This window comes from Vigna unguiculata, chromosome 3, assembly GCF_004118075.2.
Source record: "Vigna unguiculata cultivar IT97K-499-35 chromosome 3, ASM411807v1, whole genome shotgun sequence".
Classification (NCBI taxonomy): domain Eukaryota; kingdom Viridiplantae; phylum Streptophyta; class Magnoliopsida; order Fabales; family Fabaceae; genus Vigna; species Vigna unguiculata.
The window spans coordinates 43896962-43916404 of NC_040281.1; the positions used below are offsets into that span (position 1 = coordinate 43896962).

General features: G+C 31.4%; 1 protein-coding gene across 1 annotated transcript; it reads right to left on the reverse strand.

Annotated features, from left to right (window-relative positions):
* Positions 1-1171: 1171 nt before the first annotated feature.
* On the reverse strand, positions 1172-8116 carry LOC114175476 (probable polyol transporter 3). Its single transcript, XM_028060231.1, has 5 exons — positions 7863-8116; positions 5908-7277; positions 3897-4196; positions 3602-3820; positions 1172-1574 (listed from the first exon to the last, which is right to left on the reverse strand). The coding sequence occupies exons 1-5, from the start codon at positions 7963-7965 to the stop codon at positions 1503-1505; spliced, it is 2064 nt and encodes a 687-aa protein (XP_027916032.1). The 5' UTR covers positions 7966-8116; the 3' UTR covers positions 1172-1502.
* Between the last annotated feature and the right edge of the window lie 11327 nt (positions 8117-19443).

Consider the following 19443-nt stretch of genomic DNA (forward strand, 5'->3'; position numbering starts at 1 on the left):
CAATCTTATGTCTTTTATTTATTTATTTTTGCGATAATCGTATTTTAAATACAGGAGTCAGAGTTGATGGCGGATAGTAGTACGAGAGCTGAAATGGGTCACTGATGGAGTAGTGTAAAAATATATTAGATGTTTTTTATAGTCTTTTGAAAAACTGTATGAAGCTCTTAATTCATCTTTTTGAATTATGAGTTATGTTGATCATATCTTTTAGAATGTAGAGTTTTCTAGTTTAAGAACGGTAATAAAACTAAGATTAATTACAATTACTGATATTAATAAGGGGTTAAAATATGGTCTATAATTTTACTATGCGGATACATAGAAATAACTTGGCTGTTACAAATATTTTCAGTCTATTACTTGACAACATGTAGCGTCAAATTACTTGACTTGTATTTTTCAAATATTTCAAAATTAAACGAAAAAAATACTTTCACCTTAATTTAAAAATTGAATTCATTTATAAAATTTGTAAAGATAAAATCATGGAAAGGATTAAGTGCCAGAATTTTTTTTTTAACTTTAGAATTTTGCAAACGAAATTAAAGAATAAACGGTTAAATGTCAAAGCCTCAATTTTTACTCAAAAAGTAATCGTAACACCTTATATAATTAACTTTTGTAAAATTTCGTAAAATTTTCTGGGTCTGAAGTATAAAACTTGATTCAAAAACTCTAAAATATGAATATTCTAAAGTTTAGTTTTTCCTTTTTTTAAGTAGAATCTCTCATTAAGAATTGAGACACGAAATGAATTTTGGTTTGTGTCAAGAGGTAAAACATCACTTTAAAACTTTGATTTTATTTCTGGAAGCAGCAAACCATGTCTTCAATTCAACAAAAGCTATTAAATAAAAAGTTAGAGAGGTTAGGTTATCTTACGAGAAGAACAGTCAGTTTATAATGAAAACAAATCATTTTGGACAAATCTTAAAATTGTAGCATTTCAAGTGTAGTTTCATCATTTAAAACAGTCCACCCAATCCAATTCGTAAAAGGATGCTCAGAAATCAAATTATATATTGATATATAAATTTGAAACGATTATTTCCAAAGTATTAGAAAAAAATGAGCTGGAATTTTTTTTTCATCCTTTTCTATTTATGGATCCTAAGGGACAAGTATGGGTCATCCATCTACAGGAGTACTGCACATGGTGAGCCATAAATTGAGATCAGTATTTGTTTTTTTTTTTTCATTTTTTTTTTGGAACCGAGTACAATTTTTCAAAATAGAAACCAAACACAGCCTTAGAACTTGCTTATGTGATGGTATATATGAAATCAAACCAGAAATATACTAATCTGATTTATCACGTTTCAATTTACTAGCACAGTGAACATTACGAAATTGACTGCAAAATTTGAAAGAATCACAACCAAATAAAGTACATAATTTTCTGTGTTACGGATGCATGAAAACCGGAATATGACTCCGCCTGGGAACCACAAGATAAGCTTCAGGTAACACGGCCCTTTGGTTGCTTCCCGTTCCAATATCTACGCACGTTCGGAGGTTGCACCTTTACCTTTTTCAAATTGCTCGAGGTTCTTATCAAGTTCCTGTGCTCTCTGAAATGGTACATAATGCAGTGAGACATGCATTCGTAAAACATCCAGATTGAAGCATTATAATAAATACAATTTCTGTTACGCCCCAGCTTCTAGCAAGTCAATGAAACTGGTCAAGACAAGGGTGTTGGTTTCTTGATGAACTTTTACATTCTTTTCCTGTTTTCTAGATTTTGTTAAAGAAGTATAAAGTATAAATTTATGTTGTTTGCAACATTCCCTTCAAAAATTCAGGATAAACCATAAACAAGCTAATCTACCCTTTCCTTAATACCCCAAAAAATGTAAACAAAGAGAAAAACATTAAACAAGCTTACCAACAACATCAAAACTCACAAGTGAATTTATGTCTTATTTATAAGCCTTACCAACACTTCTGATCATATATGATCCCCACATTGTTCATACAAACAAGTTCACACGTAAAACTCACCCATTAACTTACCCTTTTATGTGGAAGAAAAATGTGAAATAATACTCTAATGTTGAATGTCCTCAACATATTCAGACAAGGAGGGACACTTAATTTACACTATAATATCAATGTTAGGCTACCCTAAATCACAAATTGCAATTGCAGACAGCTATCTGTTTTCTGTAAACGCTTCCATCCTTGAGAGTCACCACCAGTCACGATGCTCAAACTATGTACCTAAATTAACTAATAATTATATAAAAAAGAGGCTATTGAATAGGGTGCTATAAGGCTCCGACCACTAGTCACATAGCAGCAACTCTATAGGTCGCACCAGATCTCTTTCAACCAGTAATAATAGAAATTCAATAGCAACTAGACTCAATAATAAGAAATTCAATCTCAACAATTATCAACATACTTTCCCTTTTCATTTTTTTATTTTCTTTTCCAAGCAGTCCTCCTGACAACACCAGTTCCACATTATCTTAATTGTATCACACAATTCAACAACCCACATACTGTCCAATTTTGCCTCTTACTGATGCGCAGAATGAGATTCAATTCTTGCACGAGTAAGCAAGGCAAGGGGCATCAGGACAGAGCAGAAAGGGGATGCCTACGCCTCTGTCTCCTTTAATTATTGTGGACGCCCAGTTCCTATTTCAACAATGTTATGCACCAGCATTTCAAGTTGACGGGAATTAAATCCCCTATTAACAGATAATTTTTCAGTAGCAGCAAATGTGCCCTTCGTAGCAATATGTCAGTGATTGGAAAGTCGCCTTAATTGTTACCTTGAGCTGCCTAAATTGCTATGTTGAAAAGGATATTTAGTTTCATATTGACTAAGATATAGTGTAAATATAGTATACAAAACTTGGACAGTCCTCACTTTATATGTTAGTTTCCGGGGGTTGGAATTAAGCCCTAGCTAAAATTCTCAGACTTGGTTAAAACAGCAGTGCCACAAGAGGGAATTCAATTTGCACAGTTTGAACAACCAAGAGAGTCAAAATGGAATCAAAGCAGAGATCAAAGAACTGTTGCAAGACAAGCAACAAAACATGTAATCAAGCCAACAAAGATGAACAAAACAAAAGTTTCTTCCACTAATAGGGGGCCACGTTGTAAACCATCTAATTGAAGAAAAGTTCCTCCTCAAAAGGATTCATTTCAATTAATAAGGATGAACCATTCAAAAAAGTTTCATGAACGCAAGAAAACTACCCTCACGGAAAACCTTAAAAGATACGTGGACAATAAGCATCATTGTTAGTATAATTAAAGCTTTTACTGCCAATAAGAAATTATGTTATTAAAATAGTTAAAATAAAATTCAACAAAATTAAGGAAACGTGAATGATAATGTAAAACATATTTACACGGTTCTACGAGGAAACAATAAATTGACCATTAGTGTAAAGGGTTTTAACCACAACTGCCTAAAAAGTTATATCTAGCACGACCTTTGATCGAAATTCAAACCAATCTTGACTTCATAAGATCACTCGTCATATAATACTTAATAATAATTAAAAAAGAAGACGAAGCAGTGGCACAGATAAATCGTGTTCAATTAAGTTTAATAAGAAGGAGGAGAAGTAACAACCGTAGAATGTGTAACAGGAGGCAATTGAATATCAAAGGAGCTTAGAGACATGTTAGCGATCTCGGCGATGGCAGCGTCTCTAACCTCCGCCACGTCACTGCTCAAATCCTCGTACGCAGCTTCGAAGGCCTCTTGCCAGAACCGCGGCAACCTGATCCTACGGTTATTCGTGTACACGTCCCACATGTGCCTCACCACCTTCTCTCTCTCCTCCATTTCCTGCACTCACATATACCCATTATTATGTCACTCATGCCGTTAACCCAGATTCAGAAAGAGCGAAAGGGGAACCTACGAGGACGTCGAGTTGGTCGTGGAGCGGCACGTGGAGGTCATGGGAGAAGGTGTTGAGCGTGCCCGACCACCGGAGCGAGACGGTGCCGGTGAACATGGACCACAGTGCGAGGAGCAAAATGGCCGCCAGTGCCCAGAATTTGTAACTTCCTCTTCCGAATAAACCTGAATCTGAGGCTAGGGTTTCCTTTTTTGCAATTGGGAGTGTCTCTTCATCCTTCATTTCTTGGATTTCAATTGAATAAAAGTGGTCGGGTTTTGTTTGGGTATGAAATTTGGGTCTACGTTTTTCTTCTTTCTTCTAACATGGTGGTAGGTGCTTCTGCATTCGCTTCATCGTTCGGACTGAGATTTGTCCAAAGTGGGAAGTGAACCCGATCTAAACTGAAGAAGAACACTGAAACAAAGAATTTCAGTGATTATTACTATTTTAGTTAGTGAAAAGAATTCTGAAATCGTGGTGTGTTTGGATAGTGGGATACCGCAATAATGTGTGTACTAATGCATCCATTAAGATAAATTGACCTTTGTTTTAGATGGGGCAATGGTGACCGTTGATTAGACTTAAGCCACCGACATCGATACCGCATGCAACCGACACAGAGACGACACCGTTTTCGTCGCACTTATTAATAAACCCTTTCCACTTTGCCAAGTGCTTCATCGATGCCTAAAGCTCAAATTAGTTTATATTGAAATTTAGCTAAATACTAAAACTACAAATTTAGTCGAGTCCTCTTTCGTCACACACAAATTTTCCCTTACTCAATACACATTCAATATTTAATATCAGTATAATAATTAAAAATAAAACTTTGCGAAATTAGAATCGTAAAATTGTAAATTAATATAAATGATAAACTGTTGTGAAACAAAAAAAGCGAATAAAAGTACATGTTATATATTGTTAGAAATTAATAATAAACAAATAACTTTTCTATATCCATCTTTATTTATCTTGATTTTTATATATTGTAAATATATTTTTTGTAAATATAAAATTAAAAAAAAAACTATTTCAAATAAATTTAATGTATCGTTCTTTTACTGATTTTAAACTCAACAGATCGGTTTTATCCGAGGAGAAAACTATTTCGACTCAGTTGATACTGTTTTCCAATTAAATTTAGAATTTTATATTTGAAATATGTAGCCCATTTAAGATGAGACAAGGAAAATTTAATCGGATAACATAAACTGTATCAAATATTGTAAGCTTTGGCACTTTTTTTTCTCTCGTGGATTTTAAGTTGTTTTGTTTTTTTTAACTAAAAATTTGATATTAAACTAGTTCCTAATTAGGCAGTTTGATTCAATCCTTTTAATTTGAGATTACTTTTGGTTTTAGGATTTTATTAGTTCCTAATTAGGCAGTTTGATTCAATGCTTTTAATTTGAGAGTACTTTTGGTTTTAGGATTTTATTCTAATTTATAGGAGGTCATTTATTTCATTTTCTGCTTTTGTTTAGAAAGTTTATTTCATTATTTCGACTTGGTAAGTTTGATCATGTTTGAACTTTATTATATTGAATGAAATTAAATTTTGGTATTTAGAAAATACCTAAAATTAGATGTAAAAAATCGTCTCATTCTATCATCGCATTTCAGATTTCATATTCATCAATTTTTTATCCTCTTTATCTCATGCAAATGAATATAAAGTCACATTAATCTTATCAAGTAAGCAAGACCTACCGTATTGTAAATTTTTGTGTTAAGTTATTGTCTTAAAACCTAATGAGGTTTAATTTTAATTTCACTTAACCCTATTTAGCCTGAAATTTGAATGGCTAATTCAAGTAAAGCCAGTTTGATTTTATTTTTTAATATTTAGGCATTTTTTTAAGTATTTATTTATACTGAATTAGAGATTATATGAAATAATAAGCTAAAAAAGATTTAAATATATAGAACCCAGTTTGTTGGATTTTACAACATTCAGTCCAAAATGCTACACTGTCCCACATTTGGGCTTCAACAATCTCTCTCTTGCACAACACAGTGCTTTCTATCTGAGATCAGATTTTGGTACTACATTTTTAGCGGAGGATTTTTTGGTAAAAACCATTTCCATCTCTTCCAAAGGCACGCCTTTGGTTTCAGGAAGGAAAAAGTAAAAGAACAACCAAGCGAGTACAGATACACCAGCGAACATGAAGAAGCTCCCACCGATGGTGAATGCTTTGGAGATTGAAAGAAAACTCATGGAAACCACAGCATTCATGGTTCTGTTCACTGCAACTCCTATACTAGCCCCTTGCGCCCTCAACTTCAAAGGGAATATCTCCGTGCTGTACACCCAAGTCACAGGCCCAAGCCCAATGTTGAAGAAAGCAACATAAGCATAAGTGGCCGCAATGCTAAGGCTCAAAGCCCACAACACCTTTTCACTGGATTCATCAACCATGGTCAAACTAAAACCCAAAAGTGTGAGCCCACAAATCATTCCCCCGGTGCTTACTTGCAAGAGGCGCCTCCTACCAACTTTGTCAAGCAAAAACAAAGCCATCACCAAGAAAATGATCTTCGTGAGGCCAATTCCGACCGTTGCAAGCAAGAGCTTATCCTTACTTCTCACACCAGCTTTCTTAAAGATTCTCGGACTGTACAACATCACTGCTTCAATGCCGGTCGCATGCTCGAAAAAATGAATCCCTACTGCTGCAATCAGCATCCATCGAACTTCCGGTGTGGGCCTCACAAGCAACTCTTTCCAAACCCCTTCACCCTGCGACTTCTGAGGGAGCTTGCCACTGTTCTCGTCAAACCCTACAGCGACTTTTATTTCGCTGAAACGAAGCTCAGCCTCTTGCGTGGTGTTTGAAACTTTCATCAGCACCTTCTTCGCACCTTCCAAACGACCCTGCATCACTAACCACCTTGGCGACTCTGGCATTGCTAGAATAACCAGAGCCAAAGCAAGTGAAGGAAGCGCAGCAACACCCAGCATCACCCTCCATCCGAGCTTCAAGGTCAATTTTCCCAAGAAGAAGTTCGATACGTAGCCAAGTAAGATTCCAATGCCGATACAAAGCTCCGGCAAAGAGGTTAGAAAACCCCTCGATGATGCAGAAGAAATCTCTGCCGAGTAAACCGGTGCTATCATCAGAGCGAAACCCACACCCACACCACCAACACACCTTCCAACCACTAATATTGCATAGTTTGGGCCATACCCCATTAGAATTGCACCCACCATGAACAGAACGGAGGCTAACAAGATTGTGTAGCGACGACCAATGTAATCAGAGGTTCTTCCTGCAGCCAATGATCCTACCAACGCGCATAGGTTCAAGATTCCTGCAAGAACCTCTTGCTGGGTATCGCTGATTCCAATATCGTCCTTGATGAATATTATTGCCCCACTCATCACACCAGTATCTGAAACAATGAAACAGAGCTTAAATTATACATATATTACACACCTAACTTCTCTTTTGTAGGAATCATTTTCATCTTTTTATTCCTCTTTTTTGCTTTCATCTATGCATCTTAAATTTGGAACGTCTTTAACTTTTTCCTATAAATATTTAAGCATTTGTGTTAGCTTCATTATATAACAAAATATAATTATTTGAAAGGACACGATAAAACAAAAAAATATTTAACACAAATCTTGTAGAAGAATGAGAAACTTTAATATATTGTCACACAAGAAATTGAAATTTCATTTCATATTGTTAATTTATATATGCCGACGTTTAATACTGTTCCTCAAATCCAAGGAATGTATTTTCGCCTGCAGTAAGGAAAATAAAAAAGGGGAAAATATTATAGATTATATGATATTATCAACAAGAAAAGAAAAATGGTGAATATTACAACAAGAAAAGTTTTTTACGTCCGAAAATCATTACTCTGTCTATAACATAATGTAGAGATTACAAATGTTGGAGAATAATAAAACATGGGAGAAAGTACTGCAGAGAAAAAAGATATAGAAATTGAGAGAGAATGCAAAATTACCATAACCAGAGATGATGGAAACCATTGAAGCAACTATAGCACAAGCAAAGGCATATTTGTTGAACGTCATCGTGGTCTGGTCTTCTCTGCCACCCTGCTCCATTATGATGATAACAATAATGGTAATTTAATTATAATAATTTTGAATTTAAGGTGACTTTGGCTTCTTCGGCAGTGACAAATTTTTTGAAGAGGAAAAGGCTAGTGAAGTGATTTGAGTTGAGTCTAAACTTGTTTATATAGGAGATCGTTGATCTGATATGTTCTCACTAACTGTGGACTCGTCAGAAATACTTGGTGGTTGCTGTTATGATAAATATAATATATAGAAAATCATGACCTAAAAGTCCAATAAAAGTAGGGAAAACGAAGAAAGACATTGGAAACATAAACAAGAGAAAAAGTTGTGTTTGAATTAGTTAAGCCATGTGTGTGGCACACGGTTGGCTAATAACCAAAACCAATGAGATTGTTTGGGTTATAACTCCTCCATGTTCTCCATCTTTTTGCAAATGTCTCTTCATTTTTTAAGTGTTATTTATGATTTTTTAAGATGTAATAAATATTTTTCTAATTTTAGTGAATGTAAATATTAGATTAAAAGGTAAGAGTATAAACCAAAAAAGTTAATTAATTTTTTTTCCCTCAAATTGAAGACTAATCATGATTAAAATGGATAAGGATTGACACAAATTACAATGAAAACCTGATTATTGATACAATCTGGTGGATATGTGCTGAGTAGACTAGGGAAATATTTGGATGACAACCATTGCATTGCAATAAATTCTGTGGTTCCTGAATATTTATTCAACTATATTATGAAGTAAAATCTGTATCTAGCATTAACTAAATCTGACAGTGAAGTAAATCGTAAAGTTGACTTCAAATGGATGCAACTCTCCTACAGCCAAATCAATGATTTAAATTAGTAGGTGAATTTGAATTAGCTTAGCATATTAGGTAGGAAAACTAAATAATTAATTCTATCCCTACTTTATACTTGTTTATTTATTAATTAATTTTTATCTCTCTCCAATAAACAGTTTCCTTTTTTAATTCTTTGTTCAGTTTTCATCCATTTATTTTATTTATCTTCTCCGTGTCGAAGGTTGAGATTAAAATAAACGTGCATTACATGACAAAATTGTGTAACATTTTCTAGACCAAAATAATAAACGTGTTGTTTTTTCATGATCTTAAAGCAGGATACACCAAGCGAAAGATAAAAGGGTGATGTTCAAAGTATTATCTTACCGCGTTGAAGTGTGTACCTTCACTCTTGCAATACTAAAAAGGAAAATATATTCACGTGAGAGATAGATACTGGTGGAACACACCCCCACCATTGATCCTATAACAAATGTCACGTGGAACAGTAAGTACTTTATTTCATTTTAAGAATGCTTCGAAGTTGCACTGTGTTTGTAACTTTCTTGGAATTGCATCTTAGCTTTAAATTAGAAATAATGTTTCAGTAGATCTAATAAATTATACTACATTTCTAGGAGTTGAAGTCAATTACAATTTAAATATTTATTTTTTTCTCTATTCTCTTAAGCGTCTTTTAAAAATAAAGTCGTGATGGAGCTTCACATTCTTATAAAAAGGATTTAAAAAATAATTTTGATATATTATTTCAAAGAATAAGTATCATATATATATATATATATATATATATATATATATATATATATACAAGAGTGTTATAATTCATCATCTATTAAAGGAATAACATATGCACATATTTGTTCACAGAAGTAATAATGTCTAAATTACAACTAACACAATATTTGATTACATAATATTTGCTAATAAAATATTTGACATATCTTAACACCACCACTACTCAATTTGGTGCATGGATATCACACATTCTCAACTTGAATAGAGACTCATTAAACACTCTGCTCGACACTCCTTTAGTGAGAACATTAGTCAAGTGCAATTATGATCTTACAAAGGGAAAGGAATTATTTCAACTTCTCAAGTTTCTCTTTTATAAAATGTCTATCAATGTCCACATGCTTTGTTCTATCATGTTGCACCAAATTGTGAGCAATTGTTAGCCGATGTATTATCACAGATACAAACTCATAGTTTCATTTTGTTTAAAGCCCAAATCTCATACCACATTTTTAATCCACAAAACTTCACATACACCTAGTGTCATGCCTTTGAATTCTGCTTCAGCAGTAGATCTTGTTACTACAAACTATTTTTTTACTCCTCCAAGTTACAAGATTCTCTCCTACAAAAGTAAATTATCCAAAGGTAGATCTTGTATCATCTTTTGAACCTGTCTAATCTGCATCAATGTACCATTCTACTTTTAAGTTTCCATGATTTGAGAACAAAATTCATTTTTCAGGAGTGGACTTTAAATATCTCAAAATCCTATCAACAACATCCATATGAAGCTTTCGTGGGTCATGCATAAATTGATTAATAACATTCACTGCATAGATAGTATCTGGACGTGTATAAGACAAATAAATTAATTTTCCTATCAGCCTTTGGTATCTCCTTCTATCTATGTTTACTGAATTTGAGCATTGAAAAAATTTATGATTTTGTTCAAGTGGTGTATCAACTAATTTACTCCCAAACAGTCCAGTTTCCAATAGTAAGTCAATAATATATTTTCTTTGACAGAGAAAAATATCATGTTTTGATCTAGCTACTTCAATACCCAAAAAATATTTTGAGATTTCCAAGTTGTTTCATCTCAAATTCAGATGCAAGGTATTGTTGTAAACTAGAGATCTCATCTTGGTCTTTTCCTGTAACAATCATGTCATCTACATATATAATCAAAGTTGTAATTCTTCCTTTTCTTCTCTTCAAAAATAAGGTGTGATCAGAGTTATTAACTCTATAGCCAAAAGCCTTCATATACTTGGTAAACCTTCCAAACCATGCTCTTGGGGATTGTTTTAATCCATATAGCGCCTTCTTTAACTTACAAACCTTCATTCCAATTGAATCTGTCATGCCTAGTGGAGAATCTATATAAATTTCTTCTAAAATTTCTCCATGTAGGAAAGCATTTTTTACATCAAATTGTAGAAGAGGCCAATCTTGGTTTGCTACTAGTGACAGAAGTATTCTCACAATATTGAGCTTGGCTACCGATGTGAACGTTTCTTGGTAATCTACACCATAAGACTGAGTGTAACCTTTAGCCACAAGTCATGCTTTATACCTCTCAATAGTTCCATCAGCTTTATGCTTAATTGTAAATACCCATTTGCAACCCACAATTTTCTTCCCTCTTAGTAAGGACATAAGATCCCAAGTGTTGTTTTGTTCTAAAGCTGACATCTCATCAACCATTGCTTTGGTCCATCTAGGATATGTCAAAGCTTCTTGTATATTACTAGGAATAGAAATTGAAGATAATTGAGATACAAATGATGCATATGACTGTGATAACTTGTCAGATGATGCATATTTACTAATGTGACATTTAACTTTGGCTTGAAGGTTTGGTTCATATTTAGCTAGAGGTTGACCACGGTTAGAATGGGGTGGAAGATTATATTGGACAATAGTAGACTCAATGTTTGGTGTGTTGGTGGTCTCACGTAGACAAGGATTAATTTCATGATTGGTTTTGTCTAAATTAGTATTATCAAGAGAAACAATTTCATGATTAGTTTCAACTACATTAGTATTATCAGAGATAGGATCAGAAGGTACCTTTGAAGAGTCAATCCGAACTTGTGGAGAAGATTGAGTCAATTGGTTAGGATCCGAAGACATTATATTATCCAAAGGAGAAGTTTCCATATTTAGGATTGACTCACTTCCTGCAGAATAATCCTTACACGATAATTTATCTTTACATAATAATTTTATCTATGGGATATCAAACATACTAACATCATGATTTCGCACTTCACTTTCATTGTCACTTTGAAGTGTAGAATCAACATAAAAAGATTATGCTCATTAAATTTCACATCCATAGAGATATAAAATTTCTTTGATGGTGGATGGTAAGCACGATAACCTTTTTAAGTTGATCCATACCCAACAAAAACATACCTTAAAGCTCATTCTTCAAGCTTTGTACGTTGATGTGGGTGTAAGTGAACATATATAATACATCCAAAAATATGAGGTGACAAAGAAATCGTGGAAGGAAGGATACAATGATCAGACAACACATCTAATGGCCTTTGAAAGTTAAGCACACTAGAAAATATTCGATTAATGAAATAAACTGCAGAACTGACAGCTCACCCCATAAATGAGATGAGACATTACCATCTATCAAAAGTGATCTTGTCACCTCTAATATATGTCTATTTTTTTCTCTCAGTCACCCCATTTTGTTGTGGTGAATAACGACATGTAGTTTGATGTAAGATGTCTTTGGAGTTCATGAACTCGATTAACTCAGTCTTAAAATATTTTCCTCCATTGTCTGATTGAATGACATTAATATATGTTTAATATATGTGTTAAATTGAGTAACTATCATATGATGGAAGGAACGAAACACATTACTCACATCACTTTTATGCTTAAGCAAATACACTCAAGTTACCCGAGTACAGTCATCAACAATTAATAAATCATTTTTTCCCATTATGTGTAGATTGTGGGGTAGGACCCCAAACATCTGTGTGTATTAATGAAAAAGGAAAATCTATTTTTTTATTACTTAAAGGAAACACAACACAATGATTTTTTGCCATTACACAAGTTTCACAAATAAAATCAGAAATATTGTATTTATAAAATAGTGATGGAAATAGTTTTTCTAGATAACCAAAAGAGAGATGTTCCAATCTTCTATACCATAACCAAATTTCCTTTTTATTATTATCTTGTATGTGTCCATTCACAAGACAAGTCAACGCTCCTTTATGGGTTTGTTATGAGACATTTTCAAGATAATATACAGTCATTCACTCTCTCTACCACTACCAATCTTCTCCTCAGAATGAATGTTCTGGAAAAAACAATGGATTGGTTAAAATAAGGCAACACAAGAATGTGATTTGGTTCACTTACTGACAGAGAGAAGATTACAATTCAATGTAGGAAAAAATAATACATTAGAAATTGATAAGGATGGTGAGAGGGATATAGTACCTACACCTTCAATAAGAGATGAGACCCCATTGGCATTAATAATAGCAGTTTTGGAACAATTAGGAGAAAATTAGTAAATTTATGTGGATCACAAGTCATATGATCAGTAGCACCTAAATCAATTATCCAATCACTACCCCTAGTAATAACAGAAAAATTAAGAGCAGAGTTATATATATCTGACTTGGTGACAAATTCGGCAATAGTAGAACTATGGCTCTTGGGAGTAGCTTCTTGCATATGGGTAACATCGGAAGTCCCAATATCATGTTTCTCCAATTGATTTTTATCGGAAGGAGTTCCTATATTGTAAAAGATGTCGGTGTTTGAGTTTGACACCATATAAAAAGGATTTAAAGAATAATTCTGATATATTATTTCAAAGAATATGGTACCATATATACATACAAGGGTGTTATAATTCCCTCATCTATTAAAGGAATGACAGTTGTACAAATTTGCTCACAAAGGTAATAATGCTTATATTACAGTTAACACAATATTTGATTACATAATATTTGCTAATAGAATATTTGACATCTCTTAACAATTCCAAAACGAACAATACCTCGGAAACGTAGTGGTTGATCCTAAGGATGCTGTCGAACTTGCGGTTGAAACATTGATGATGTATATGGGAAAGACAACTCCCCTTGTCTTGTTTTGGTACACCCAATAAGTCCCACATCGTTTAGGAGTCTTGGACGGAGCTCCATGCTCCAGAGCGGACAATACCTCGGGAATGCGGTGGTTGATTCTAACGATCCGTGATGAAGTTGCACACTTTAAAGAGGACAATATCTCGAGAACGCGGTGATTGATCCTAACGATGTTGTTGGACTTACGATCAGAACATTGGCGTTGTCTGTAGGGACGACAACTTTCCTTACCCTCGACTAGGAGGCTTGTTCGGTATACCCAACAAGTCTCACATCACTCAGGAGTCGAGGTCAAGCGGAATTTAAATACTTCTTCCCTTTTTCACCCTCTGAGGTGTCTTTAAAAGACAAAACAGTAACAAAGCTCCATGATAGTATATGAGTTATTTATAATCCATTTTCATTTCAATGTTATCTGATAAATATATTTGATATGTCTAAAGATAAGAAACTAAATTGATCTAAAATTTTAAAGAGGATTAGTTATAACATATTTAACATAAATTTTATTTATAAAAATAATCAATATTATCTTATTATTAATAATATATTGTTATATTAGATTAAATAAGAGCTTATTTAATTTTTAAATTCAATAACAGAATGCACTCCTTCCATGTATACTAACGTCACATCTCTTTTAAATTTAAAACAAATACTCATTTTTCTTATATTTTTTAATAAAAGGGTTAAATATGTTTTTGGTCCTTTAACCTTCAGTTAATTTTGGAATTAGTACATTTCAAAATTTTGAACCAATTTAATCATTCATCTTTCGAAATACGTGGATTTAGTCATTTTAATTAAATTTTGTTAAGTTGATTTGACATTTCAAGCACTTTTCATAATAGTATTTGACTTAAAATTAAAGTAAAAATGTGTCAAACAATATAAACAACTCAAATACAATCCTGAAATACGTACGAAACCTCAAATAAATGTAACAAAATTTGATTAAAAAGACTAAATCCAAGTTTTTCGAAAGATGAAGGACTAAATTGATCCAAAATTTTGAAATGGACCAATTTCAAAATTCACTGAAAGTTAAGGGACAAAAAACATATTTAACCCTTAATAAAATGATATACAATCTTTATAATGGTTTAAACTATCTAGTATATTATCATATTTTAAATATACAATAGTTACTTACTTTATGTTTTTAATAAAAGGCCATCTATACTCTTATATTTTTTTTTTAATTTTTAAAATAAATGGGTTAATATTTGTATAAAAAATATTTTTTATATTTAAAAACTTTATTTTAAAATCTTTAATCAAGTTTTAGTCAATATGCTGTTTAAAATAAAATATAAAAGGAAATATATTTTCAACTTAATACAACAATCAATGTTTAAAAACTAAACCAGATTAAAATTGAAAATAAATAAAAGTAGTACAAGTAGAAAAAAAAGTTAAATATTTAAAACATGAGAAATTATGCAACTTAACATAAGTATATTTTAAAAATGTTCTCATTTTTTGTGAGTTTTCTTATAGTGAAAATTTATATTCATAATAAAAAAAAGTAAATTGTCAAATATTACAGCACTTTACTTTTATGTTTGAGGAGAATGTTTCCTAACGATTATTTTTATTCAAAATTGAGATATGTGTCCTAAAAAAATGTTAGAGCTAAATAATTGACATATAAGAAATCAAGGTTATGCTTAGTTAACTTGTTCTGTTTAGTTAAAGTCTAAAATAATAGTTGTAAAAATAAAGTATACATTATTTAATCATTTTAACTTATTTATTTTTAAATAGTCTTTTTGTGCTGCGTGAGAAGAAATTAGAAAAAGATTATGGTGTGCAATTTATTTTAAAAGTAGTGTCATTTTATTTCGGATAAAGATTATTTTCAAACATCGTATACAAAAAAAAAAAGTTAAGTTGGCTGATTTTTAGACACATCTATTCAAAATATTCCTCTTTCTTCTAAAGTAATTTCCCTTAAAATGAACAAACTCTCTTTTTCTGAAATTTCAAGTTGGCCCTTTTCTTGAAAATTTAAATTTTTTCTTGTTTTGGGATATTGGGTTTGGTGGGTATAGTGGTGATGAAGATATATAGGTTTGAAGTGATTGAAATGCAACAAGAAAAGAATATGCTTGATGGTGAATGAAGACTAAGTGGATGAGTGGAGGGTGGAAAGCGATGACACATGTAACCTAAAAGCAAATAATATCACATTATATACATCGCCACTAAGTGTGGCTCCAAACAAATCAACCTACCAATCCTTTATCTTTTTATATACGGTATCAGTGTGAAAAATAATTGAGGAAGAAGAGATAATAATACATTTTTAAAAAGGACAACAAAGATAGTTATAATTCAAAGACAAGTGATAATTAATAAAAGAAGTATAAGTTTTTATTTTTTAGGAACCAAAAGAAAAGAGATATAGTTGATTTTCAACCTAAATAGAGAGAGAGAGAGAGAGAGAAAAAAAAAAAAAAAAAGAGAGACAACATGCATGTTTGTGAGTTAACATGTTCATTCATGCATACACTTTTAGGGGGTAAAATGTGTGCATATGTATATAAAAATTCTCATATGCATGCTTTTGTGATTATTATTAAATGTTGAATTAGAAATTCTAATGTACAGGTATCTAAAAACAGAAATGCGTATTGTATACAAAATAGACGTGTAATTTCATTAAAAGTAACCTTACACTTATTTAATTAAACAAAATATATTCATTATGTCCAACTTAAATATTAAACACTTTCCTAAATATATATATATATATATATATATATATATATATATATATATATATATATATATATATATATATATATATATATAATGAATAATCTGATAAAAATCCGATAACAAGTAATAAATTCACCTTCTATGAAATTTCTAACAAACAAAAATATGTTTATATGATTAAGGCAATTATATGAAAACAAAACATATATATACACATCGTGCTTATATAATTTTTAATTGAAGCATACCTAATTAAGGTTTTATCTCAACTTGGACCAAAAGTAGAAACTTAGTCATATGTTGAGTGATAAAATCTAAAATGAAGAAGGTCATGGTTTGTATATGGGAAGAGGGGTGATAAAAAAGTTTTGGAGCAAATTGAAATCTTCAAATGTCATTAAAGGTAGAAAAGATACTTGGGCATGAAACAATTCCGATAATGTATATTGTATCTTCAACGTATGAACTACTACATGGTGAAGAGAGAGAAACAAAGAAAGAGGCTTCATTGGAGAAACTATGGAAATCTAGAAACACCTCAAAAATATAATTCTCATCTATAGTTGTAACAGAAATGTAGGATAGAGATAATGGACATGAAATGTCACGTTTGCAACATGGAATAAGATAATTTTGCATGTTATGTAAAAGGTTTTATAAATGGCTGGATAAAGTAGAATGCCTATCAAATAATGTAAGTGGGTTTTTGGCAACATAACTTGGAATGAAAGGTGGTGATGAGGAAAAAGAAAGTAACATTGTGCATTTGGATAAAGAGAATTAGATTTTTCTTTTTTTCAGATTTTGATTTTTAAAGAAGAAATTGATTGAAAGAATTAGCTACACAACTTGATTTTGGTAGTGATTGAGGATAAAATCCTCTAATACCCCTCTTTGTTTTCATGTTATGTTCAAATCCTATAATGAACATTAATGATAGTGTTAGAATAAAGCTAAAGATGTTTACATTTATTGTCAAGGAATAGTTTCTAGGGGTGTCAAAGTGAGTCGATCCGACTTACACAAGTTGACTCACCACGGGGTTGAGCTAAAAAAAGTCAACTCAACTCGGTTCACGTTTTGGTGAATCAGAAATTTTGCAACCCGGCCCAATCTACCACAGGTTGGTGGGTTAGTGGATTGGTTCACTTACGAATTTATTTTATATATTTATTGAATTACAATGAGAGTGACTTGACTTAATTTATTTTGTATAATAGTAGAATTAAAATGTTCATCTAATTATCGAAATATTATTATAAAAATAATAGTTAAAGATTAAAATATTAGCGTATATAACTTAACAAACAAATTAATAAAAAATTCAAATTATTCAAATATTATTGAACAACATTCTAGCATTTAAAAATATGAAATTGTGAAACTATATAATTAGAAGTAGTAAATAATTAAAAGAAAAAAATTTAAAAGAAATTATAAAAAAAATGTTAATAGGTTAAGTGGATCAACCCACCTTCAACCTGGCTTGAACCCGTGGGTTAAATGAGCCGAATTCAGTTTAACCCACTTTGAAAAAAATAAATTTTTCTCCACTCAATCTGATTTAAATCCGTAGTAATCAGGTTAACTCATAGGTTGGAACCTATTTTGACATCTCTAAGTTACTATTGTTACTTAATAAGTAGGTTTGTTGTTATAATAGTCCTTCCATTTATCATTCATGACATAATTGTATGATACATGTGTTAGTAACTTATTAATTTGCATTTATATTGTTGAGCATTAATATTTTAATAATTTTTCCATAAATTGTTTGATATTATTTTTGGAAATCATTTTAGAAGTTTATTACTCACCTAATTATTATAAGTGTTTTGTTATTCAAATTCTTTTTGCTGAAAATTGTCGATTGCATTTGCAGACTTTTGGATTGTAGTTTATTACAAAATTATAATTTTTATGCCGGTTAAAGCCTTGATGTTAACATTTTTTTTTTTTACATGAGTCATTTTCATTATTTCTTGATTTATTTTTTTCACTATGTTTTTTTTTAATTCTTTATGGGCATCTTTTATCGTTAATTTTGTATTATAATTTTAAAATATCATTCGAAGATAAAATAAGAAAAATTGCAATTGGAAATCCCGTGAAAATATTGATATAGATTACGGAAAAATTAAAAAGAAAAATACAACACAACTAACGTTAGTGATAAAACATATAAAGATAAGTATAAGTAAAAAAAAAAAGGTTTTAATTACTCATTTAGTTAATGTTTTCTTTCAAAATTGTCTAGTTGGTCCTTTAGTTTTTTCTAGTCTCATTTTAATTTTTATTGTGAAAACTTATATAATTTGATCCTGATATGTGAAAAATTGATGAAATTTGATCATTTATATTAGATTTTTTGAAATAGATCAAAGATTTTTTATTAAAAATTGAAATTGTAAATAAGGATGGTTTATTTTATATGTATAATTAACATAATCCAAATATCAATATTCATGAAAAATCTTTTATCTATTCAAAAAAATTAATGAAAATAAAATTACATCAATTTTCCATGAATCATAACTAAATTATGTCAATTTTTACAAATTAAAATCAAATTGACACTAAAAAAAATTAAAAGACTAACTTAACATTTTTTTTAAACGAGTACATAAATTAAACAAGTAACTAAACATACTGGTTAGAGTTTGTGTGACGTCTTGGTGAAAAGATATATATGATTGCTATGTTGTGGAGGCATACGTTAAAACAGTAATCCTCTGACTTTGAGAAATGATGTTTTTAAGAATGGACGCAGATTCATGAACTCATTCTGGAACAACATTGTATATTATTTGAAAGGTTGAGTTCATGATGGTGTTTGAGAGAATTGTAAAGACCTACCTCAGATGAAGCTTACCACAATATTTTAAAGGCCATACGGAATCAGGCTACACCTTTGTTTGTGCGCAGTTAGTACTACACCTAGGAATGGTCACTGAAAGAGACCATGCATATTTGTTCTACATCAATAATTATACTTTCAAATCTCAACTATTTCACACTCTTACTAATCTCACCATACACTACTAAGACTCACCTCTTATTTTACATAATAAATTTAATTTATTTAGTTAACC